This window comes from Serinus canaria, chromosome Z, assembly GCF_022539315.1.
Source record: "Serinus canaria isolate serCan28SL12 chromosome Z, serCan2020, whole genome shotgun sequence".
NCBI lineage: Eukaryota > Metazoa > Chordata > Aves > Passeriformes > Fringillidae > Serinus > Serinus canaria.
Window position 1 is genome coordinate 11,773,592 of NC_066343.1, and position 16,697 is coordinate 11,790,288.

Sequence of the window (16,697 nt, forward strand, 5' to 3'; positions counted from 1 at the left end):
TTTGCAAGGTTCTCATCTTCCTCAGAGGGGTTAAAAGTCCCGAGCTCTCTCTCTCTCTGCCGGTTTACTTCGTCAACTCCCACACTTGGCTGCCCTGCTGGGCACCCCCCCCTTCTCCTTCACACCGGGCCACTATCACAGGCACCGGCTCTGTCTCTCTCTCCCTCGCAGGGGGGGTGGGGGAATGGAGGATGGCTGCCCGAAGCCCTTGCAATGTTCTCCTCCACCCTTGGGCCCAGGCCTGTCCTACCTCTCTCTCTGGCCACATGGCCACAGCCAAAGGAGCTGGGCAGGGGGGTCTACTCACTCTCAAGCGGGACTCCAAGAGGAAGTTCCCCTGGGAGATCACAGCTTTTAACCCCTGTGTTCTCAGAGGCGTATCCTGCCCTCAGTGGACAAACCAGGTGCCAATATTAAATCTGAACACTGATTGGATTGCCCACACCATCACAAAAAACTTCATTTCCTTTCAAACCACGACACCTGGGCAGGACAGGGACACCCCTGGGGAGTGTGGCTGGGAGGGAGGTGGGAGCAGCACCAGCTCCTCTGTGCCTGGTCCCGGATTATCGTGGAATGTGGAAGGAGAGAGCCAGCCGGGTGCCCTGACCGTGGGGCCCAGCCGGGGGAAGGAGGAGGGACAGACACTGCCTGGATCATTCCCCAGGGCAACGACAACGGACACTGGCAGCCATGCCCACTCCGTGCCGGGCCCTCAGGAAGGAGGGCACCGGCCGGAGCATCCCCCGGGGCCAGGAGGGCCGAGATGCCCCAGCCTGGCCCTGCCCTGGGGCAAGGTGAACGCTCCTGGTGACCAGGCCCAGTGCACCCAGGCCCCGCCTCTCCCGGGCCCCTCTCAGCCAATCACATTACTCTGTCCTGCTGTAGCCCCGCCCCTCATTGTTACCCAACAAAGCAAATCGCTCTATGCCCCGCCCCCCATTGTTTGCACTCTGCTCCCATTGGCTGCGGGCAAGGGGGCGGAGCTAAACCTGCCTATATAAAGGAGGAGCGGGCGCTGTGGGATCAGTTCGGGTCCAGCGGAGGCAGCGGAGCAGAGGAGGCAGCGGAGCAGAGGAGGCAGAGGAGAGCGGAGCTGCCAACACCAGAGCCGCGGCACCGGCTGAGCCCTCAGAACCAGCAGCCCCAGAGCCCCGGCACTCGCCAGACCCTCGGTGTTGCCAGCCCGGAGCCCCAGAATGGGGTGGTCATGGGGGGGAGGCTGGGAGGGACACGGATCCACCGATGCGCCGCTCTCGCCGTCCTTGCACCTCTTCTCACCGCTGCCTTCTCGGTACCGGCCCCTCCAAACAGGAGCAGCACCGGCACCGGCACCACCCCCGGCTCAGCAAAGGTGAGGGCCGAGAACCACCGGGGCACCAAGGGACCACGCTGGGCTCCCAGATCGGGGGCTCGGCCACCGCCCTGGCCTGCCCAAGGTAAGGGGATGGAGAACACGGCAGCCCCCCCAAACTGGGGGGACAGACAGCAACCCCAGCTCAGCAAAGGTAAGGACAGACAACCCGGGGCACCAAGGGACCACGCCGGGCCCCCCAAACCGGAGGGGTCTGGGCACCGCCCCGGCCTGCCAAAGGTAAGGGACAAAATAAAACTGGCAAAAATCACATTACGTGCTGTGGCTGTTCTTTGATAGCTCCATGCGTCACTCACCACCCACACAAATCACAGAGCGCCCCCAGAAGTGGGGCTGGGACCCCCAAGAGTGGGGCTGGGACCCTCAGAGACCCCTCCCCATGGGCCTGGGACCACCAGAAATAGGGCTGCAACCACCAAAGTCCCCCACCCCATAAACCCAACCACCCCAAAAGTGGGCTTGGGATCCCCAGAGACCTCTCCCTGTGGGCATGGGACGCTCAGAGACCCCTCCCTGTGGGCCTGGGACTACCAGAAATGGGAGAGGGACCCCCAGAGACTCCTACTCATAAACCCAAGCTCCCCTGAAATGGGGCTGGGACCCCCTGAGACCCTTCCCATGGGGCTGGGACCCCTCAGTCCCATGAGGTTCCGTTGTCACAATGCTGCCCTGGGTGCCACCAGGTGTGGAACGCCTGCCATGTCACAACAGAGCCTCAGTTCCGTCATTCCTGGTGCTGTGACGTCATGGAATTTATGGAGTCTGTCATCGTCCTTGTGTCAGAGAAAATTGAATTGAAAATTGGACTTGATGGTGTGAGTTACCCTCCGTTAGGATTCCAATAATCCCCATTTCCGAGGATCCAATTCCAATTTCCAATAATCCCAATTTCCCAATTCCAATTTCCACTGGGAAGAAATGAAGAGATGAAAGTGAAAAAATTACGGTCTTTTATTAACAAGTAGGGATGCAACAGGTAGAAAAAGGAAAAAAAGAATTTATTGGAATTTTATGGAATTAATGGAATCTGTCCTCATTCGGGTGTCAGAGAAATTTTAAAATTGAATTTAATGTCCTGGAATCCTCCTTTAGGATTCCCGTTATCCCAATTTCCAATAAACAAATTCCAGTTTCCAAAAATTCCAATTTCCATTGGGAAGAAATGAAGATCTGAAAGTGTAAAAATAACAATATCATTTTATCTTTTATTAACAAGCAGGAAATGCTCCCAAAATCCCGATTCTAGCGCGGCCCCGCCCCCACCCCGCCCTCACACCTGCCCCTGGGCCACGCCCCTTTGGAACCCTCTACCTCCTGACCAATCAGATCGCTCGGCTGCGTTTTGGTCACGCCTCCCCCCTGTTTGCTCACAATGTGGACCGTTGGTTGCTCCGCCCCCACGCTGTATCCTCAATTCCCATTGGCTGTCCTGTGCGGGGGCGTGGCTCAGGCTGGGTATATAAAGCGGGTGGTGGGAGCAGGGGGCTGAGTTCGGGAATCAGGATCGGCGGCGGAGACCCCGGAGCGGGCGGAGACCCCGGAGCGGGGCAGCCGGACAGCGGAGGATCCCAGCGGTGGACACTGGAACGGCCAGAGCCCCCCGGACCGGGGCGGCCGGACACCGGAGGATCGCGGCGTTGGACGTCGGGGGACCACAGCGATGAACACTGGCCCACAGACCGCCCCCGCGCACATTACGGTGAGCACGAACGGAGCCGATCCGCCCCCTCCCGGTAAGGGAAGGAGGACGGAGATGATCTGGACCCTCCCCCCAGGTGAAGACGGTCCCGGCCCCCCACAGCGGAGGAGCAGCAAGGGTGCGGAGACCCCACCGGGCACTCCGCTCCAGAGACCACCCCCCGCCCACATCACATCACATCACGGTAAGCACGAACGGAGAGGATCCGGCCCCCTCCCGGTAACGGGAAGCGGCCGGAGATAACCTGACTCCCTCTTATCTCCACAGTGGGCGCAGACAGTCCCGGGAACCGGGGAGCAGCGGGGCTGGGGAGACCCCCACCCCCCTTCCCCCCCCTCATTAAATTAAACACGAACCGAGACGAGCCGGCCCCTCCCGGTAATGGGGGAGGACGGAGATGATCTGACCCCCCCTCCCCGTTCATCCTCGCACGGGACCGGGGTGGAGCCGAACCCCGAACCGGACCCTCCTGAACGGAGGAGAACCGAGCACACCGGGCCCTCCATCATGGGGGAGGACCGAGCCCACCGGGCTCTCCTCAAAGGGAGAGGACTGAGACTGGAGGCAGAGACAAGCCTGTCCCACCTGAGTGAGGTGAGGAGGGCTGAGACCCCCGGTGCCCCTAAATGCAGAAATGGAGACCCCAAAAGAGACGGTCAGAGACCCCCACCCCCTGTGAATGGCGGGAGGACGGAGACCCCCCCAGGGTCCTTCAAGGGTGAGAAGGGTGGAGACTCCCCCGAGCATCCTGCGGGGTGAGAGGGGCAGGGGAGCATCCCCAGAGCCCCCCCAGGCAGCCCTGGGCCCAGAGAGAGCCCCTCAGCATCCCCCAGGCTCCGGGCCATGGAAATCAGAATTTACAGAAATCAAATTTTACAACAGATGGAGAAAAAAATTCCAATTTTACAAAAATCAAATGTTACAAGTTGTGGGAAGCTTTGGCTGATATGACTCCCCCAAGGAGTCGCTTGAGGTGAAAACACGAACAAATCACAAAGCCCCAGCCCCCACCCCGGGGCTGTGCCCATCCTTGTCACACCTGGGGGCTGCTGGGGGTCCCCACCCCTGAACTGGGGGACCATCGGACCCCCCCTAATTAAGGGAGGGGACAGAAATGAAAAGTGAATTTAGGGAGGGGAACCCCCCGGGCCCCCTCATACCCCCCAGAGGCAGAGGGGATGGACCTGGAGCATCTGGGGGCACCAGGCAAAGGAAAATGGGCAGAAATGAATTCTAACAGCTTGTAATTTGGCTGATAATTTGATTTATAATTTGGCTGGTTGATTATTTGGCTGTTTATCTGGCTGATTGTTAATTTGGCTGCTGCTTTAGCTACTTATTTAGCTGCTTTTTGCTCTCTCAAGTAGCACTTGAGACAAAAATGCAAACAAATCCCAATCCCCTGGGCTTGGGAGCAGAGGGCAGCCAGAGATTCCATCCCTGTCACACCCAGGGGCTTTCCAAGGGATTAATTATTTAATTATTTTATTGTTCTGTGGGTTTAGAGGCACAGGGCCCCCCCAGTCCCTCTCAGTGCCCCCAGTGTGACACGGATGGAGACCCCTCAGGTGCCCCCAGGCTCTGAAATACATAAAATTCAGTAAAATCAGACAGCCCAAACCAGGCATGGACTGATTATTTATTATAATTTATTATATCATTTATTATTTTATCGTATTTATAATTTATATTAGCTATATATACATTATATATATTATTTCTATTAATTAATATTCCTTATATAAAAATGTGAAATATAATATGGATTTTGTTTATTGATAATAATAATAAATAATAAGAATTGGGGGCTGAATGTAAGGTCAGGCTTAAAGGTGGGGTTTGGTTTAGGGCTGTGGGTTTAGGAAGGGGCTGCAGTTGGGGCTGGATTTGAGGTCGGGGTTAACCCTAAGCCAGCCCCACTTTTGGGGGTCCCAGGCCCATGGGGTGGGGTCCCTGGGGGTCTCAGCCCCACTTCTGGTCTGCCTGGGCTCATTTTTTTGGGGTCCCACTCCCACTTTTGGGGTTCCCGCGCTCATTTCTTGCCCTGCCCCTGAGTGGGCGTGGCAGTGCGGCAACGCCCAATACAGGCCACGCCCCCTTCCCGAGATTCCCGCCCTTTTCCGCAGCTCTCGCGAGAGTTGGCGGCGCGGGCGGGGCTCCCTCAGAGCAGCCGGGCTGGGCCTGGCCGCGCTCCCCTCAGCCCTCCCCGCTCCCTCAATCTCCTGCTCCCCTCAGCCCTCCCCGCTCCCTCCATCTCCTGCTCCCCTCAGCCCTCCCCGCTCCCTCCATCTCCTGCTCCCCTCAGCCCTCCCCGCTCCCTCCATCTCCTGCTCCCCTCAGCCCTCCCCGCTCCCTCAATCTCCTGCTCCCCTCAGCCCTCCCCGCTCCCTCCATCTCCTGCTCCCCTCAGCCCTCCCCACTCCCTCAGCCCTCTCCCTAATTCCTTCCCGTTCCCTCAGCCCTGTATGCTCCCCTCAGTCCTTTCCCTCAGCTCTCCCCACTCCCCTCAGCCCTTCCCGCTGGGGAATAAAGCCCTGTGCAAGGACCCTTCTGAGAACATGGGCTCCAAAACCCTCCTGCAAGGGCTTTTTTGGGCTCCAAGGCTAATAATAATAATATTAACAACAATCATCCGCAGGATTGAGCACATGGCACGGGGTGGGGTTCACGCCCAGGGGGGCAGCCCTGGCCCCTCCTGGAGCTCTTTATTGTGGCTGGGGCAGGCTCAGCCCTTGGGGGCTGAGGTGAAGATGCACAGTGAAATAAACATGGGCATGAGATATTCCCCCTTTGTAATACCTTCATTAATACTAATCAGCCCTAAATGGGGACTTTGGCAGGTCTGCAGGCTGCCACTCCCAGCAGTGACTCCCAGAAAAGGAGGATTTTCAGCTCTGTCCCCTGCAGGGCACAGCTGGGATTCCTGTCCTCACGAGGCACTGAGCTATACCCAGGGTTTCTGGTTAGGTTGTCAGTCCAGCGGCTCCTGGGTCCGACTGGCATCGTTTGAAGTTGGGGCGAGGAGTAACCGAGGTTCTCAGTGTCTCTGCCGGCTTCGGACCTCGGCCCTGCTGTCCAAACACCACCCTGACCTCTCTATTCTGCTTTGGCTCGTCTCTTTTGGGGTATTTTCCAGGATTTGGTGAAGGTTTTGTCCCAATGCAGTCTGGGTTTGGAGATAAATTTGCATGTCTCTTGAGATGCAAATATCCCCCTCTCTCCCCACCGTCCGGGGGGAGGGTTGTCATCCTCCTGGCAGCAGGCTAGGGTGGTACTGAAAAACAAAAATTCTCCACAATAGAGAGTTAAAAGGCAATACTTAAGGATACTCAATAGGTGATTACAACATTTAACTAACAAAGAACTCTTGGCCAGAGATCAAATCCCAGCTCAACCCAAAACTCTGCAGCTCCTTCTCTTAAAAAAAAACAGGTAACTTTTTTACTCATAACAGGATCATACTGGGAGCAGCTCCTGGGCGACTGAGTTACACTGGGATCATACTGGGATCATACTGGGAGTGAGTGGGAGCAGCGGGATGGCTCCAGCGCTGGGGCTGGGGGTGCTCCTGGGGGGCTGAGGGAGGGAGTGGGACCCCAGAACTGGGACCCTGAACTGCCATTCCTGCCACCGGGCCCCCCTGCTCCCCTTATGCTGCATAGGGACCCCCCTGAATCCCCCATTCCCGGACACCAGCACCCCCTGCTCCCCTTTTGCCGGCCATCCCATGGCTCCCAGCCTCCAGACTTCCTATGTGCCTGACCCTGGGATGCCTTGGACCCCCATTCCTGCCTTTCCCAGCCCCACCTTTCTGCAGAACCAGAGACCCCCTGAACTTGCCCTTCCCGACCACCCCGGGTGTCCCCACCCTGTTACCCTCCTTTTTTGGGAAACCCTGGACTCCCCTTTCCTGGGCTCAAGGCCCCCCTGGAACTCCCTTCTGCCTCTCCCAGTCCCTGCCCCCCCATTTCTGTGACCCTAAGTCCCCCCTGCACCCCCATTCCTGAGACCCGAGATGCCCTTTTACCCCTTTGCCCGGCACTGAGACCCCTCTGCACTCCCTCATCCAGCACCAACTCAGCCTTTCCCCAGCCCCCGCCTCTCCCAGCCCCCTGCCCCACCCTTTTCCCTGACCAGGGACCCCTCGGCCCCCATTCCTGCATTTCCCAGCCCCCAGCCCCTCCTTTTTCTCACTGAGGAATCCTGGCACCCCCTTTCCTGGGCACAGGATTCCCTGGACACCCCATCCCAGCTCTCCCAGTGCCTGCACCCCCTTTCTTTTGCTCTGAGCCTCCTTCCCAGCTCTGCCAGCCGTTCATGTCCCCCCTTTCCTTGGCCTGTTGACTGCCATGGATCCCAAAACTCTCACTTTCTGCCCCCCAGCTCTCCCAAATCTTGGTGTCCCCCCAGTTCTGCACTCCCTGCAGTGCCTGGAAGTGGCCCTGTCAGAGCCCAGCCCGGGGGTCCCCCAGTCCTTGATTGGGGGACATGGACGGGACCCCTGGGAGACATATACATCGGGAGGCTCTGGAGCACAAAGGTGGGTGTGGGAGGAGGAGGGGAGTTCCTGTGGGAGTGTGGGATTCAGGAATGGGAGACTTGGGAATGCAGAAATTCCCATGGAATTTCCATGGCCGGATCTCACTCTCATCCCAGTCAGGTGAGAATTCCATGGATGGGTCTCCCCCCAAGCCATTGCCATGAGAATTCCATGGGGAAATCATTTGAATTGATGGCCAATGCAATGCCAGCAGTGCAATGAAATGTAATCCCTGCTGGGATTCCATGGGACATGGATGCAAATCCTTTGCCCAGGCCTGCTCTGCTGTGTCCGTGGCAGCACCAGGGGAGTGTCCTGTCCCTGCCCTGAGCCCAGCACGAGCCTTTCCTTGGCTGTTCTGTGCCCTGCCCGGGGCAGGAGGGCACTGCTGGGGTGGCTTTGGTGGCCCCGGGCACCTGGCCAGGCTGCAGCCGCTGCAGAGGCCCCTGGGGAATGTTCCAGAGCAAAGCTTACAGCAAACAGCAGTTCCTGGAGGGGATTCTGCCTCTGGGCCTGTGCTGGGAGCCCGAGGGCAACAGCCCAAAGTGCTGGATCTCAGTGTCCCTCACCCAGGCCGTGTTCCCTGGCTGTGCCCTGTCCCTCAGCTGTCGCCTGTCCCTCAGCTGTCCCCTGTCCCTGTCCCCTGTCCCTTGGCTCTGTGGGGTTGGAGGTGGTAGTAGGACCCAGGGAAGCCCTGGGGGAGAACAACCCTGAGCCCCAGCTGGGCCAGTTGCCCCAGTTCCTCACAGGGCTGCCCAGGTCACTCCCAGCATGGGCCTGTGGCTCCCAGTCACACATCCAGTATGGTCCCAGTCACTCTCAGTATAATGCCATTGGCCCCCAGTATGGTCCCAGTCACTCTCAGTTACATTCAGTACAATGCCAGTATGATCCCAGTCACTCCCAGTATGACCCCACTGTGATCCCAGCATGGTCCCAGGTGTTACCATTCACCCCTAGGATGGTTCCAGCCTCTCCCAGTGTGGTTCCCGTCACTCCCTGTTGTGGGTAAACCAGGACTCCTGAACAACTGACCAATGTGACCAAGCAGAAGCTGTTTATTGTTTACATCACACACACTTTTCCAGATTCTACAAACTACTAAGATCACACTTCTTGATTGATGCCTTTGTCTCATTCCCTCATTCTCTGCCTCCATTTCTCAGTGTCTGTGGTTGGTCACCGTGCAGGTGTTTCACAGCCTCTTGGGAGTCTCTGTGGTCGAGATGACCTGAGATGTGTAAGAAAGTCTCTTTTTCCCAGCCCGGCAGTCGAAGAAGCAGTCAGGATTCTTCTGTTCTGCTTTTCAAGTTTCTTTATTTTCTTGAGCAGCTTCAGGGGAATTACCTGTTCTTCCTGTCACTTGGGATAACAGCACCAGGTATTGAATTCTTGGCTGTGCCCACGTCTGCACACCCCACACCTTGCCAAGCCTCTCCCCCAAACTCACACCATGTGTCTGCTCCACACCCCACACATTCTAATCTCACCCAAGGACAACCAAAGCATTTACAGTTCTGAGGGCAGTGGATGTTTTCAGGTGTCACTGGTTGTAGGTTCATTGGTGGCATTAGGGATCAGTGTCCTTTTCAAGCCAGGGATGAACCCACTTTGCTGGTATGCATCAGGGTCCTTTGTCTGTAATGACACAAACATAACCCCTTCCCCACATCAGTAAATCTGCAGGTTCTTCCCATAACCCTGTCCTAGGATTTTTAAAACAAACTTCTGGACGATGCTGTACCAATTCAGAATGCTGCTGCAAACCTGAGTCATGTGTTAATGCTGGTGGTTCACTGTGATTGCCCACTAACCAGAGAGGATTCATAACACAGACTGCTTTCAGCACTCTGTGCTGTGGGCTCAGCCCATCCTCCCCCGTTTTTTGTTTTTCAAGCAGTCCTTTCAGGACCTGTTGTGTGCTTTTGATGACAGCTAGTCTGCACCTGGCCTGGGGCAATTCCTGAATCCTGCATTCATCCAGGCCAGAAGAGACCTTCAGATCTGTCCCTTTGGTGCTGCCTCTCTGCCTGCTGCCAGCACCTCCAGCAGCAGCACTTGGCTGGCTCTTGGCCTTGCCCATGCCCACTTCCAGCAGGGCTGGCCAGAGGGGAGCACCCACAGCCTGTGCCTCTGCAGCCCGGCCCCTGTGGGCAGTGTGTGCCTGCTGTGGGTGGGCTCCAGAGGGGAATGTCCTTGCAGCAGCAAGTGCCACAGAGAGCCCAGAGCCAAAGAGTCTCTCCCCTGCAGGCACTGCTTCTTCGGGGCATTGAAATATTTCCAGGGCTGGAGTGGGCCGATGGCTGCTCCTCATGCTACCCAAAAAGAAGCTGATGGTTGGATATTATTGGAGAATTTCTCTCCAGTTGAGCCTGGCAGGGGGTTGTTTCCAGGGGGAAGCTGCTCCAGTCAATACCCTGATGCCTCCCCCAGGGTCTGTGTGTTTCAACACTCTTGGCCTTTCTTCTCATTTGAGAAGCATTCTTGAGATTCTTCTCAAATGAGAAGAAATTCCTGGAGCAGCAGCAGGATTTACCACTCACCAGAAAATACTATTACCTAAGTTGGTTTTTCAGTCCATCCAGCTCTTACAGTGGGTATCCTGGCATGTGTCCAAACCCTAAAGATGTTCATATCCCCAAAGGGTGACACAGGGCTTTTCTTGTTGTTAAGACCTGGAAGCCTTTGAGGTTTACAAATATATGACAGAGTCATTGCCAGGTGCTGTACTGTGTTTATAGTGGTCTTTTAATAAGTAATAAAATTACAGATGGACCATGATAGAAAAAAAACTTCCTGAAGGAAAAATTCTTCAAGGCCCAGTTTGCCTCTCCTTTGGCCCGGGCCGGGTTCCCCCCACCTGCAGCGGCTGGGAGCAGCCGAGAGCCCCGCGCTGCCCATCCCGACCTGTCCCGGCTCCATCCCCGCTCCAGCCGCGGGCTGCGAGGGCTGCGGGAACGGGGCACCGAGGGGGTCGGGGCTGCTGGGGAGGAGGAGGAGGGAGGGAAGGGGAGGAATGGAGGGGGAGAAGGAGGAGGGGTTAGGGAGGAGGAGGGACGGAGGAGGAGGGATGAAGGCGGAGAGAGAGCAGCGATAGAAGGAGGAGAAGGAGGTGGGGTTCGGGAAGAGGAGGAGGAGAAGGGATGGAAGGGGAGGGATGGAAGGAGGAGAAGAGGTGGGGGATAAGACAGAGGAGGAGGAGCAGGAGAGGGGATGGAAAAGTAGGAGCGGGAGGAAGAGGAGGGACAAAGGCGGATCAGGGCTGAGCAGCCTTAGCCACGCGCTCGAGCCCTGCCTGAATTCGCAGCCCCCACCTGTGGGATCATCGCCCCCCCCACGGCGCAGGTGAGCGGGGAGGGGGAGCTCGGCCCAGATATCCCGGGGGGTGCCTGGGTGGGGTTTTTTTGGGGGATGTTTGGAGTAAGAAGTCCAAGGGTGAGCGGAAAAGGCCCCTCGGGGGGACATCGTGGGGTGCAGGTGGCGGCAGAGGCAGCCTGGATGAGCAGAGCCCTGTGTCCCCCAGGAGCCCAAAGTGGGGAGCCCAGAGAGGGGGGAGCGCCGCCATTGGCAGGAGCCTCAAGAGGCTGGAGAGGGGCAGGGGGGACTCCTTGGAACCCCTGCAGCCCCGAGCAGAGAATGAGGGGAGAAGGGAGCCCAGGAGCCCAAACAGCTCCGGCATCCCGAAATGGGGAGAGCGATGAGGGGGGAGCTTTTGGGATTGCTGGGACTGCCAGCAGCCTGGGCAGGGTGGGCACCGAGGAGAAGGGGGACCCCCAGCAACTGGGACAGGGGGGAGCCCTGAGCACCAGAAGGGAGGGACCAGTGACGGGGAACTCCTGGGAGGCTTTTTCAGGGCTGAATCTTGGTGTTTGGGAGGTTTTTGTGGAGCCCAGATGACCGGGGACTTGTAGAGATGGACTCGGGCAGTGGGACCTTCAAACTCAGTATGTGTTGGTGAAGATGAAACAGGAAAGCCTTATAAATCTGATTGTCTGGCAATAGATTTTTGAGAATCTAGAAAGTAGAAGCAAGATTGAAATGAAAGCAAGCTTTGAGATACCTTAGTTACTGAACAGCTGGAAAACAATGGAAGGTAATCCCCTTGTGATGAAAGAATTCCCTCTGCTTGCAGACAGGTCCAAGGGCCAGAGCAGACCCTGCTGGCTCAGCAGAAGGGGTCCAAAGAGGAGTTTTTAGGGTTTAAAATGTAACACGGTATGGTGATGTAATGATTCTTATAGGCTGTATGTAAATGCTATAGGATTTGTATCTTGCACTGGATTGGAGAGTGAGAAATAGAATATTCAACACAGGAGAAGATTTATTGTACTGTGACGGGAACCTTACTCTCTTCTGCTCTTGCCCTCTTCCTCTCTCACCCTCTCATCCTCTCTCCCACTCCCTTCTCTCGGGCCTGCTCTGAGCTGTGGCTGGCAGCTCCCAGCAGGGCCCCTGTGCCCAGGCCCTTGGCAATGAACCCCAAGTTCCCCGACCTGGCTGCAGAGATCTCTGGTCTCCGTCCCTCCTGACTGTCCCACCCCCGACACTCCTACAAACATCTCATCCCTTGTTTTCCCCACACCAGGATTTCCCATTGCCCACCCCTGGGAGGCTGTGAGGAAGAGGAAGATGCCCCAGGACACTGAGGCAGGTGAGGAGGAAGTCAGTGCCCCTTTCCCCTCTGTGCTGCTCCATCTCCCAGCCCAGCACGGCCCTGGCTGCAGGACAACCATGGGGGGATCTCCTTCCCCTTGCCTGTGGCACGGAGGCAAATCCCATCCTGTCCTTGTCCTTCCTCCCCCAGAGCAGGAGCTGAGCATGGAGAGCAGGGAGGACAAATCCCCGCGGCAGAACCTGGTGGCAGAGGCCGTTTTGAGCGGCTCCACGGCGCAGGAAGCCAACGGGGAGGAAAAGCCCCGGAGATCCCGCACGAGGAGGGGCTGCAAACGCAGATCCCAGGGATCTGAGGGGGAAAGAGCCAGCCTGGGCCGGGAAGGCGGCCGGAGATGGAGCCAGAGCTTGGAGCTGGTGCTGCATGAGCAGGTCTGTGATGGGGAGAAGCCCCACACGTGTGGGGAGTGTGGGAAGAGCTTCAGGTGGAACTCCGAGCTGATCAGGCACCAGAGGACCCACACAGCGGAACGGCCCTACGAGTGTGATCAGTGCAGGAAGAGGTTTCACACCAGTTCCCATCTCCTCCAGCACCCACGCACGCACACAGAGGAGAGGCCCTTCCGCTGCCCCGACTGCGGGCAGGGCTTCAGGCAAAACTCCCATCTTGTGTTGCACCGACGCATCCACACTGGGGAGAAGCCCTATGAGTGTGGGGAATGTGGGAAGAGTTTCAGCCGGTATTCCAGCCTGACCCGCCACCAGCGCATCCACACTGGGGAGAGGCCCTACGAGTGTGATAAATGCAGGAAGAAGTTTCGGACCAGCTCCCGTCTCCTCCAGCACTATCGGACTCACACAGAGGAGAGGCCCTTCCAGTGCCCTGACTGTGGGAAGGGATTCAGGCAGAGCTCCACCCTCATCAGGCACCGGTGCATCCACACTGGGGAGAGGCCCTACGAGAGTCCCCAGTGTGGGAAGAGCTTCTCACAGAGCTCCCACCTGACCCAACACCAACAGAGGCACCAGTAAGGGAAGCCCTGCGAGTTCCCCGAGTGCAGGAAGAGCTTCGTGCGCTTCTCCAGCTCCATACCCCACTGGAGGTGGCACATTGGGCACAGCCCTGGTCACCCACATTCCCTGTGATCCCTGCTGGGAACACTCCTGGCTGCTTCTCTATTTGGTCTGGCCCTTATTTTCCTCTGCTCCATCTTCATCCCTTAAAAAATGCCCAGACAGGTTTAAATGAAGGAAATTGATCAAAGATATCTAAAGTCCAACCATTTCACAGGTTTGATGGGGAATTTACCATTTGGGGACACATTCTGTGTGGAGTGCCCCTGTTGCTAAGAGGCAGGAATTTGATCTCACCTTTCTTGTGTTGCTAAGAACTCCTCCCCTGACCCAAACCTGAACTCCACCCCTGGGATACCCTTGAAAAACCCCATGGCCCTGCCTTTGCCCTGTCTTTTGGGGTCAGAAATGGATCTGGAGCTCTCTGAAACCCAGACCCGTCTCGCTTGTTCCTGGCACCAGCAGCTGCAGCCTCCCTGGACACCATGAACTCTGGAGAATGGGGGCATCCAGTGAGGGCAGGTCCTGGACTGCAAGATAAGTGTGTGTTGTGTTTGCCACCTGTCAGAGGTGGGGCAGTTATCTTCTGTGCATTGGGCAGTTTATCTCTTCCCCAACCAATCCTCCCTCCAGGAGATATCTGCTGTTAATGGGCCATTAATTACAAATTATCTGCTGTTAATGGGCCAATAATTATTAATTATCTGCTGTTAATGGGCCACTGAATGTCACTGCCTGGCTGATCAAATGACATCATGCCATTGGGAGATGCTCCGCCCAGGGGAGGAGCCAGGCATTCCTACCTGGATGGAATCTCAGGTTTGGAACACCACAGCAGCCTTTCCTCTGGATTCCAAGGGATCAGACCTTTCCCACTTAATTCCCAGAGGATCAGCCCTTTTCCCACTGGATTCCCACTGGATTAACCTTTTCCCCACTGGATTCCAAAGGATCAACCCTTTCCCACTGGATTCCCAAAGGATCCACATTTCCCACTGGATTCCCAGAGAATTAACATTTCCTACTGGATTCCCACTGTATTAACCTTTTCCCCACTGGATTCTTAGAGGATCAGCCCTTTTCCCACTGGATTCCCAAAGAATCAATGTTTCCCACTGGATTCCCAAAGAATTAACATTTCCTACTGGATTCACACTGGATTAACCTTTTCCCCACTGGATTCTTAGAGGATCAGCCCTTTTCCCAGTGGATTCCCATTGGATCAGCCCTTTTCTCACTGGATTCCCAAAGGATCAGCCCTTTTCCCACTGGATTCCCAGAGGATCAGCCCTTTTCCCCCTGGATTCCTCAGGGATCAGCCCTTTTCCCTCTGGATTCCCAGAGGATAAGCCTTTCCCTCTGGATTCCCAGAGGATTATGACTCTGTCACTGTTTTTTTAAAATTTGTACTTTTGCATTTGTATTTTCAATTTTTCCTAATAAAGAACTGGTATTTCTAGTCCCATATCTTTGCCTGAGAGCTCCTTAATTTCAGATTTTTTTATTATTATTATTGTTCTGAATTTTGTTGTTGTTGTTATTATTTTTATTGGTAGTAGTATTCAGAGGGAGTGGGATTTCTATTTTCCTTTCCAAGGCAGGCTCCTGAAATGGGGAGACACCCCCAAGGTGGGGCCATGTAAAATAGTTCCTGCAATATGTAAATTAGTTGATGGATATGCATGAGGGCCTATGAATATGCAACAGGCTGATGTAATTAAAACCAGATTAATTAGGGGGTGTCCTCATAGATAACTGGGTGGTCTTGGTGGCCATAATAACATTTGCTGCATGGTCCTTGTCTCCTCTTAAATCAGCCTGTTGCATATTCATAGACTCTTTTGCATATCCGTAAACCACTTTCTATATTCCCGGAACAAAATTGACTTCGTCCTGTTTGGGGGTTCCACCCCCTCTCACCTCAATTTTGGGGTCCCTTCCCCATCGTTCCCCCAATCCCCTCCCTGTGTTTGGTTTTGGGGGTTCCAGGCCCCTCCTGCTCCTTTTTAGGGGTCCCGACCCCGCTTTGGTTGAATTTGGGGCCCCCTGCCCATCCCCAGGGTCACCTCCTCCCCCCGCAATTCTGCTCCTGGCAACTGATGAGTCATCAGAGAGGAACGCTCTGATTGGCTGGAAGTTACCCCGTGCCGTCTCTGATTGGTTTGCGTTGAAGGGCGCTGGGCTCTGACTAGCAACTGATGAGTCAGAGGCGCGCCGGGCGCTGATTGGCCGGGAATCGCTGGCAGGAAAAAAAAATTGGCCCCAAGTTCCACACCATGTCTTTTGGCAGCCTGCAACTGTGTCAACAGAGGATGAAAAGAGATGACATTAGTGACATGATTTCCCTTTTCTACTATAAAATTAAATGCTCTGCTCCTGTCCACTTGTGCATAATTGTCAGAAGAGGCAATTCTTCCCCATTAAATGCTTCGTCTCACGCAAAGAAGAAAGAAGCCACAAGCTAACACTTTTCTATATTGCTACATTGTTTTTTTTGGCTACTTCTCTAATAGGAATGACTTTGGGGTGTGAGTTGTTTGTTTCTCTTTCGTTCCTTGGGGCGCGCGGCGGCTCCTCCGTTGGGTTCCTGGGGGCAACGGAGGAACGGCCGCGAGCTCCGGCGGCTCCGCAGCAGCAGCAGCAGCAGCAGCAGCAGCAGCAGCAGCAGCAGCAGCAGCAGCAGCAGCAGCAGCGCTTCCCTCGATCGGTTTTCCGCTCGACTTTCCACTTGCTCCCCATCCCGTCCCGTCCCGTCCCGCCCGTGTTCCGCCTCTCCCAGCTCATGCCGCGTCCCGCAAGGCGCCCCTCGGCGGGGCCGCCCCGTGCCCGCCCCTGCCCGGCCCGCCGTGGTTCCGCCTCCGCCGGGCTCTCTCCGTACTGGCTGTGGCGCCGCTGGAAGAGCCGCTCTCTCTGGTGCTGGCGGAGCAGCGCGGTCTTTTGGCTCCGCCTGGCGCGGGCTCTGGCCCAGCCCCGGCCGAGGCCCCGGCCCCGAAAGAAGCCCCTGCCGTGGTTCCGCCCGCTGCCACCCCGCTGCCGCTCGGCTCCCGCCCTGTGGCCGACAGCGCCGCCGGCAGCTTCCCCGCTCCGAGCTCCGCCTCTCGCCAGCTCGGCCGCCGGCCCCGAGCCGCCGCAGCCCGGGGCGGCTGGGCAAGCAGCAGCGCGCCGGGCGGGCGGGTGTCCCGGGCAGAAGAGCAGGAGCGCGGTGCCGCCCGCACGGGCGGAGAAGCCTCCCCTAGAGCAGCTCTACCGGGAGCGGCGACTTCGGCAGCGTTTTCTCCGGGACCCGGCTCGCCGACGGCGCCCCGGTAAGAGACGGGGCCGGTCGGAGGGGGGCGGCGGGCGGTGAGCGGCGGGCTGAGCTCCTCGCCCGTCGCTCACCTTGGCTTGCAGGTGGCCAT

At 56.7% G+C, this 16,697-nt stretch overlaps 2 protein-coding genes across 2 annotated transcripts in view; both read left to right on the forward strand.

Annotated features, from left to right (window-relative positions):
• LOC103825373 (zinc finger protein 771-like) overlaps positions 1 to 16,645 on the forward strand; it is an 18,565-nt gene extending 1,920 nt beyond the window's left edge. The window contains exons 2-4 of the mRNA XM_050986895.1: positions 12,200 to 12,265; positions 12,419 to 13,157; positions 16,099 to 16,645. Of these exons, the coding sequence (XP_050842852.1) occupies positions 12,244 to 12,265; positions 12,419 to 13,157; positions 16,099 to 16,645 (1,308 nt within the window). The 5' untranslated portion in view covers positions 12,200 to 12,243. The remainder of the gene's footprint in view (positions 1 to 12,199; positions 12,266 to 12,418; positions 13,158 to 16,098) is intronic.
• The window catches only part of LOC115484910 (zinc finger protein 239-like), a gene marked incomplete at its 5' end in the record, with an annotated part of 63,898 nt that overhangs the window by 1,877 nt on the left and 45,324 nt on the right, over positions 1 to 16,697 (forward strand). The window contains one exon of the mRNA XM_050986954.1: positions 10,922 to 10,959. Coding sequence (XP_050842911.1) covers positions 10,922 to 10,959 — 38 coding nt within the window. The remainder of the gene's footprint in view (positions 1 to 10,921; positions 10,960 to 16,697) is intronic.